At 36.9% G+C, this 8,361-nt stretch overlaps 2 protein-coding genes across 2 annotated transcripts; both read left to right on the top strand.

Annotated features, from left to right (window-relative positions):
* Positions 1-2,894: 2,894 nt before the first annotated feature.
* LOC145888495 (uncharacterized) lies at positions 2,895-4,664 on the top strand. The gene is made up of 5 exons (XM_082979249.1): positions 2,895-3,113; positions 3,302-3,443; positions 3,509-3,639; positions 3,698-3,905; positions 4,011-4,664. Exons 1-5 carry the CDS (start codon positions 3,044-3,046, stop codon positions 4,138-4,140), a joined length of 681 nt encoding a protein of 226 aa, XP_082835375.1. The 5' UTR covers positions 2,895-3,043; the 3' UTR covers positions 4,141-4,664.
* Positions 4,665-4,666: 2 nt separating this feature from the next.
* On the top strand, positions 4,667-7,753 carry LOC145888494 (uncharacterized). The gene is made up of 7 exons (XM_082979248.1): positions 4,667-4,929; positions 4,994-5,112; positions 5,262-5,330; positions 5,537-5,593; positions 6,503-6,643; positions 6,863-7,061; positions 7,472-7,753. The coding sequence occupies exons 1-7, from the start codon at positions 4,691-4,693 to the stop codon at positions 7,605-7,607; spliced, it is 960 nt and encodes a 319-aa protein (XP_082835374.1). The 5' UTR covers positions 4,667-4,690; the 3' UTR covers positions 7,608-7,753.
* Positions 7,754-8,361: the final 608 nt, after the last annotated feature.

Below are 8,361 nucleotides of genomic sequence, written 5' to 3'. Positions count from 1 at the left end.
GTAAGTGTATTGTGTTGTAGGTTTGTGCATAAGTTACATGGCAGCACAAAACACAGCAATATTATTCACATTAATATATCATACCTTCTAAAAATCCTAAAACACTTTTAGGTATGTAGTGTCTGTATCCATTAAATTGGCCCACATACCTTAATTTGCTAAACTTAACTGCTTGTGCAAACACAAAGGCAACAAAGTACGCCAGGCAGCTGTTTAAACTTTAACTGTAATTCAAACATCAAGAAACCCACTCTACATACATTTGTTTCCTTCAGGCCTGGCAAAGTTTTTACTTTTAACCCAAAAATGTGATAAGCATCAACGTTTAGATAATTTCTAAACGTCAATTGTTCGATTGGTATTTATATCCACCATAAATTGTTTTTTAGTATTTACAAAGCAATAAAAATAAAACAAGCAGACTTTTACCAGAACAAGCACACATTTAGGTTGCTTCACTGACACAGGGATATTTTCAAATAAAAATTAATCGTATAAACTGCAACAGCCTTATTAATGGCATTGATACGATATATACATCAATGACCTATATCAGAGGTCTGTAAAAAGGATTATCATGGGGTTCTTGGCAACTTCTGAATACACACGTCATGTGATTGACAAATCATAATTTTCAACACAATTCCCAATGGGTCTGAAAATATGCATAACCACCACCATGGCTGTCATAAATATGTGACAAAACATGACATTCTAAAGATTTTACACCAAAATGTCATAGATTGCTTGGAACCAACAGAAAATAAAAAACAAAAGTTATGTCTATTCTAAAATAAAGTTCTACAGAAAATATTAATTCTTTACTGCACTTATGACTTACTTAACTCCAAACCAATATTAAGTAAAACCACCTGTATCTAAAACACTTTAGAACAATAATGACTTTCTTTTTTATGCAGTTTCATAAACTTTCCATTATGACCGGTGTTAATTTTTATTGTTGTATTTGTTTTACATGAATGGATTTCAAGTGTTAGTACTTTTTTCATTGACACACAATGTTTATTATATATTACTTTATATTTTATAAAATCAATGGGTGGTTTGAATTTTTACCAGTCCACAACTACAAGTGCATAAAGGTTGGGAGCCACTGGATTAGGTGGATTGGGATAGATTGTTAATGTCATACTCACAAAATTCTCTACTTTATCACGTAACATGTTTAACACATAATTTTGATGATCATAAATGCACAAAAGAAGTGACCACCTACAGCTGGAGTAAATGGGTTTATAAGGTTAGAGTTAGACCTATTTCAAATTTTAGAACTCTTTTTTTACAGGGAACGGCAAAATAACTTTTATCATACGACTAAGTATAGTGCTTTGATGCTAAATTACACAAAAAATTATAGCACTGGTGTATACAGATAGCATTGGCATAAACAGAAGACAGTATTCGAACGAAAACACTTCAGTTCTTTACATTAAAACCTCGGACGCTGAACAAATACGTAAATCACATTAACGCCCACTAGTGGGGACCTCAAACTCGTTGGTCGCTAGAGTCTAGAGTTAGACAGTAGTCCACACTATATGACATCACACTTAATTTTTTTTACCATGCTATATTGTGATGTGATTCTGTCGTTCAGTGCTCCGCAACCTTATTACACAGACGTCACACCAATAAACTTTCATTTTGTGGTCACACCGCAGCACACCTAACTTCGTTAGGAGGCACATCACCGACTGGTGAGCACTGCTCTTGCTCCATATACGTAGTACCCATTATTTCAGGGTTACCAACCACTGTTGCGTTTTTAGCGTGTTCTTCTCTTTCGGTGTTGAATTCGTGAGAATTTTTCTTCAGAAGGAACGATTTCGTACTCACGGTTTTTATACCTTCAGTTGTCGAAGTAGCCAAATCACGTCGAGGTAACCATTGTTGTATTTTTAGCGTGTTCTTCTAAATCTCCATGTATCTGACAATCAGGTATAAACAATCTATTATTGAAGAAGACTCAAACATACGGCTGCAGTCCAAGTGAAACCACAAGAAATGGAACGAGTGGAATCACCACAGAATGGGTGGATTTACCATCGCCTTCACCGCAACACAAGCAAATACAATTCATTATATACAGTAGCATAGACTTTGAGCATACTGAAGGTGGTCGATTAGAAAATGTCTAAAACCGCGTTAAATAAACAAAATCTGTATTTTATGAACAAATAAACACGAATGGAGGCGAAAAGTAAGAAAAACCAAGCACATTTTTAGAAATAAACACATTTGTATTTTCCAACACACTGCTTGTTGAAAAATCTTAAAAATAAGCACGATATTGTAAGTAATTCCGATTATACCCTATTTAAGTTTTTTTCGGAGACAGCAAGGTTCCTCTCATTTTTTGGCCCGTCCGTCCAAAAACGCCATATCGCTAATAATCCGCATACGTAGGTGTTTATGGTAAAATTATCACTTTTAGATAAGAAAACCATTTTTTGACTTAAAGTCAAACGACGACGACGCGTAATTTGTTTGGTTCCTTTCACTAGCGAAACTCCTGGACCTGCGTTTTACAAGAAAGCATAGGCGTTACTTACCACCGGAAAAGTGCTACAAATATAAAACTATCGTGGATATGGGATTAATTATATTTTTAATTAAACTACTGTCAAGTTTTTGGTAGGAAGTTTGGTATCTATGCCAATAATTTAAATTTAACTAGCAAAACAATCAAGTGTATTATTGACAGTTTTTTATTTTAAAGGATTTGTTTGATCTTTTCAACCAAATATAATTTTTGTTTGCTAGGAAATATTAGGTAAAGGTTTCACCATTTCACCGATAAACTATTCAAATTCTTTTCACTAATGTACAGGTACGGGGTTTCCCCATTTCCGATCCAAAATGTGTACGTGCGAAAAAGGTTGACTTTCTTTTTTTGGTTTTGGTCACATCTGGAATTGTTCAACAAGATCTTCTGTTCGTTTGTTCAATTACTTGTGTGGAGAGTATCGTGGGAACACACTTTTACAGAATCGAAAAAATATTTCTACTACAAATATAGGAAATGTTTAAAACATTGGTCCAGCTTTCCTTAATCTTGCTGGCCATTTTAAATTGCAGTAATTCGGATGAAGGTTAGTGCTTGTAAATTTAAAACCGTTACAGCGAAAATGTCTATATGTTATACCTGTACTTAAATTTGATGCTTATAATTCTTTGGAATTCGTTGTAAAACTAAAATTTTAGCTGAATGCACATCAATTTGTTTCTGCATGCATAACTTTTTTTTTATTGGTCATAATGAGAGCATATTTGGTTGCAGGAAATGTTGATGTTCGGTTTGACTTTGTTAAAGCAAGCTCATGGAGCAATTCTGTTCATAATATGTTTACAACACTAATTGCCAACTTTACAAGTTCATATTGCCAGATGAATCTAACTGCTTGTACCATGGAAGTAGACAGGTAATGTGTATGATCTTGGGCTCAATTGTTGTGGTTTTTACCTGTAAACTTTTTCCTGTTTAAAGTGACTTTTCCAGTGAAAATGTTCAACTAGTTTCAGGATATCCTAAATTCCATGACCTATATTGTACAGTCATTTTTTATGTTTTGCTTCCAAATTCAAGAACTGCTGTACTTCCATTTAACATTTTAACAGGTTAGTTTCAGATTGAATAAGTATAATAAGAATCATATATGTCACAATGCAATTGCAGAAATTGTTACTGCCAATCAGTTGGAAATATGGAAGCAGTTGCAATCACTGGCTGGAGGCACGGAAATTTATGCATTCAGAATATCTCATGTAAATTCTGTTATGGTGCGACCTGCATATGATGAAACACTCAACAAAATATTTATTCCTTTTACACTGGCAGTGTTAATTGCACTGGCAATTTTTATTGCTGTGTGTGAAATAAGCAGGTAAGTTGTGGCAGCGAATTTATGACATGTTGAAATATGGCAATGAATTAACAAAAACTCTTCCAAGTCTTTTACTATGTTAAAATATTACTTTAATATTTGAAGGTCTTTACATCAAAAAGCTGAGTTAAAAGCAATTCAAAAACGAAACTTGGAAAAAAAAAGTTTTTCTGAAACAAGAGACAGTTCTGATCTTTTCAAAGCAAACACAGACAATCAAGAGATAAGTGTTTGAAAATACTCAAACCTTTCATTAGTTTCCCATGTTTAACTTTAGTTCAAGTATTATTCAGTCTATTGAAATGCATATTCTTCTTATATGTTATGTTTCGGCATCTAAAGCACCATCTATTTCAAGTCAATTGTAAAATCTTTTGTACCACTTGCTTTGTGTGTGTTTGATTTTGTGCAAAAAGTATTGAAAGAGATTATGTTCTTCAGGATTACCTTTTCAGTTATTGCCACTTTGTATTCACTGTGACAAGTGGTAACAAATCTGTACCTACATAACAGCACATTTTTTCTGTAAAAATTGCTGTTTCGTGGTGATGTAAAATGGGGTTATAATCACTTGTGCCTTACCTCTCGTTTGTCATGCTTAGTAAAAGGTGAACGCTGTGAATAAGGGTTGTTGCTTAATGAAGTAACGATTCTATAATGAGAGAAGGCGCGATAAGTCATGAATATTTCATGCTGAGAAAGTGTTTGCTACTACATAAAGTCGCGCATGTGTTCAGACGGCCATATAATTTTCTGTCATTTACCCTATTTTTGTTTCTTGTAACATGACGTTCTTCAATAAACTATCAACCCCATCACATGTTGTGTTGGCTCTAAAGGGCTTGAAAGATGAAGCTTATGCATTGATAAACGTTTCCATTTTCCCGCTATTTCGGCTATTGTTTCGTAACAAAGAACTGAAACATTTTCAACCGCCATGTTTCTTGCTTACAATGCGTACGCGTAACGTTACACAAGGAAAGGCATTAAAATACGAAAATGAATTGAGGCCGCTGAATTGGAGGTAAGTTATTGTAGAAACGTATAATTGTGGTATGTTTTACTTGCTCGTAAACATTTGCTTGAAGATGGAGCGCTGAAGAAAACTTGGAGATGACTGTCAAAGAGCGAGGGCTTGGGGGACTTTCTGTGGCTTTCTGTTGTGCTGGTCTACTACTCATCATAGTGTCTGCAGCTGTCATTACGAGTATGCTACAATGAGCTTGAGTGGCATGTGCTACTTGGCTTGGCTTGGCCTGCTGGCCCTATATTCCCTCATGAATATTGCATGCACATATTATGCGCAAACGCGTCAACGCAACAATTGAAAAACATGATTTGTCCATTGTTTTTCAGGTGTGTATGTCTATCCTACGCTCGAAGTCGGACAGAATGACACGTCGTCAAAACCCCAAATGTTTAAAGGTGCAACTTGGTGACTAACATTTTGTTAACCGCCTTTGATTTCACAAAATATGCTCTACTCCGGCAGTAATAATCCAAGCTATTGAGAATGGGATATTTGTTTAGTAATTTACTAGTTGTATAATGGCGTCAGGTGCTAAAAAGATATGACAATAACTTAATAAGTAGTACCTTGTATCCGTTACAATACAATGTTGTTTCCGTAGTGCGGACGACTTCGTTCACGAACCAGACAGGGTCATTCAAGTTTGGCACAGCTGGAGGTAGGCGTTACAATCTACTTTACATGTATAATTGTTCGTTTGGCTCACAAACAGCCCTTTTACAAACATTTCAATTTTACTTAAAACGTTTGAATGTTCATTGTTGTAGCATTTTCATGTACATTTGTGTTCTGTGTGGAAGCTAATTTCTGATGAGATGTGACCAACAGTGATGCTGTAAAGCGATTAATTTCTTGTGTCCAGGCAGTTGTTTAAATTTATATTACCTCTTTACAAAACGATTCTATATCCGGTAGTGTATAAGGAATAGGAAAACTGTAATACTAAACTTTAATAAGGCAACTTTAATATCGAGGCATAATCGATCAAACCGCATTATAAATATTTCACAAAATGTGCCTTGAGAGCCACAAGTTTCGCATTTTAAATTCAGTGGTCAATGACATAGACACCGTTCGGTATGCTCAATATCGCTTCTCTCTTACCTCAGTAAGAAATATCTTGATTTAAAAACTATCAATCTGTACTGTGTAATTAATATTAAGTGTCACCTGCAGGCGATTGTGTAGTCAAGCTTTTTGTCAATAAGTTTGGCCAATGGGCGAAATGTGGCGTTTTTGCACATGCTTTCGCTGTCGGTTGTTGTTTGTCCACATCTGATACCGAAACATGTTCGCACAAAATCGATATCAAGAAGCGTTTCACCATCTACGCAACATTGTAAATACACGGGATTTAAATCACCTGTCTATGGCGTGTGCTAATAGGAATGTGTGGAAGAAGCCAGCCGACACATACTTTATTCCACAACGTTAGAATCTTTTGAAGATTAAAAAGCATCAATAAACCTAAAATGTTGATGGTGAAAACGTTAGCTTGATGTTTATGTTAGGATTATCTAGGAAAATCGCAAAAGTTTAACAGGTACTTTTCCGTTGATATTTGCAGGTGTCCGTCATTTTCTGTATGGCGAACTGCCCACGATGGCCACACGAATGCTAACTGAACCCAACGCGCTGCAAGCCATTTATCTCAAGCAAGAATGTGGCAAGCCGTCGCCAAACATTATGGAAAGCAGTGTAATTTGGGGTGGGTTTCATACAGCCATAAAAGGTCCTAACATTTACTAGTCAATTGTCAAGAATCTGTTACGCTATCGGTAGTTTATTTATATCTACAAGTCTCCGAGGCTTAACAACAACACCTAAAGCTGTAAACAGCTACGATTGATGTCTTAAAGCTTTTGTGATAGAAACATTGCAATTCGTTCTGCTGTTGAAGATATTTACTGGATGTTGTCTCACGCAGGAGAGTACGTCCCTTTCGATGTCGCAGACTTCCCTTGGTTGATGCGCGTTGTGGTTGTGATGGAAGGGAGTCCTGACAGGCGTGACACAACAAACACGAGCCATCCAAAACAAATGCTTGGAATATGCGGAGGAACGTTGATTGCGCCAAGTTGGTTGGTCACGGCACGTCACTGCTTTTCCGTGCGACGAACACACAAGTGGGTTTTGGAGTGGCGCGCTCTTGTAATTAATAACGATTCGATTTACGCGGAATGCTTATGGGCGGATTTGTGAGCGCTGAGGGTGCTTTGGGCGCGCCAGATAAATAATTTTGTAACATTGAGAGTTGTTGCTGGGTTGTTTAATGTTTCCGAAATACCTCGCGATGTAATTATTGCACAATTATGGGCAGTGTAACACGTCACAGAGATGTTATTGATGCTTATCCATTTTTTTGTAAAACTCCCTAGCATGACAAATGTTGCCCTTTTTAACTTACAAATGAGTAACTATAAGCGAATCATATAAATGTTCACAAATCCTGCACTTTCATTGCCTTTTCAATCTAAATTTGTAAAGACTGTGTTCTATTGACAAAAATCAAGTCCGCTTGTATGCTTATTCGCAGAACGGTTCTTTACCACCCTTCGACGAACACGTACGTGGAATACCAACAGTTGTACGCCTACCCTGGATACAGTGACCTCTACAATCAAAACGACTTTATACTCGTACATCTCAAGGCAGGATTTTTTTACCAATAATTTCAACAAAGCCAGCACCCATTACAGCCAAAACCTTTGTACAGGCGCCAATTTTAACCAAAGAACCAGGTACGTTTTCTTGCCTACCCAACGCTGACGTCATCCCAAGCAGAGGTCGTCATTGTGCGATCGCAGGCTGGCCAGGTGGCGATGTAGGTTGGTCTTAGCTTCAGACAATTATATTTCAAAATGTTGTGCATAATTGACAAGGGCCTTCGCTATAGCGATGTTGCCTCTTAAATATTGATGTTACAATTTCGTTGGAATGTGTCTGACGTATCCAGGAGGCTTGCCAACTAAAAAATGCGCGACTGTGACGTTTGTATTCGTAAAAACGTTGGACTGAGCAATGAGAACAGCAGTAGACGTACGCCTGGGCAAATTGTAAATTGCTTTCATGCACACAAATGTACTTTTAAAACATCAGCAGTTGTTTGGCGTTAATCTAGCTCGTCTTCGGTGCTTATGTGCCTAGTACGGGTACCCAACAGATCGACGTTTAAAACAAAGTGGAAACACCTGTTGCCTGACTAGTTTTTTCAAGCGAAACCAGGCAAAGTCACCTGCTGCACCGACCAGACCATCATTTGCGTTTTAACTAAACCTTTAACACAATTATATAAATACAAATAGCTAATGCAAATACAAATATGCCCATATCTTCACATCCAAAATCACTCTGCAGCTACCACCTCGCCTCAGCTATTATGGGTCACCATCGAACATCCCACCCGCTGTCAGTCTCGCTACTGTG

The sequence above is a fragment of the Ascidia mentula genome, chromosome 2 (genome assembly GCF_947561715.1).
Source record: "Ascidia mentula chromosome 2, kaAscMent1.1, whole genome shotgun sequence".
Classification (NCBI taxonomy): domain Eukaryota; kingdom Metazoa; phylum Chordata; class Ascidiacea; order Phlebobranchia; family Ascidiidae; genus Ascidia; species Ascidia mentula.
Note: the sequence above shows the minus strand (reverse complement) of the source record. Positions and strands in the feature narration are given on the sequence as shown.

What these genes read in the sequence shown, in the direction of transcription:
- LOC145888495 (XM_082979249.1), top strand. Translation starts at nt 3,044, where the DNA reads ATGTTTAAAACATTGGTCCAGCTTTCCTTAATCTTGCTGGCCATTTTA. An exon ending in TGTACCATGGAAGTAGACAG is followed by an intron (nt 3,444 to 3,508) that starts GTAATGTGTATG and finishes TCCTGTTTAAAG; the next exon opens with TGACTTTTCCAGTGAAAATG. An exon ending in TCCATTTAACATTTTAACAG is followed by an intron (nt 3,640 to 3,697) that starts GTTAGTTTCAGA and finishes ATGCAATTGCAG; the next exon opens with AAATTGTTACTGCCAATCAG.
- LOC145888494 (XM_082979248.1), top strand. Translation starts at nt 4,691, where the DNA reads ATGACGTTCTTCAATAAACTATCAACCCCATCACATGTTGTGTTGGCT. An exon ending in GTCTGCAGCTGTCATTACGA is followed by an intron (nt 5,113 to 5,261) that starts GTATGCTACAAT and finishes ATTGTTTTTCAG; the next exon opens with GTGTGTATGTCTATCCTACG. An exon ending in CAAGTTTGGCACAGCTGGAG is followed by an intron (nt 5,594 to 6,502) that starts GTAGGCGTTACA and finishes TGATATTTGCAG; the next exon opens with GTGTCCGTCATTTTCTGTAT.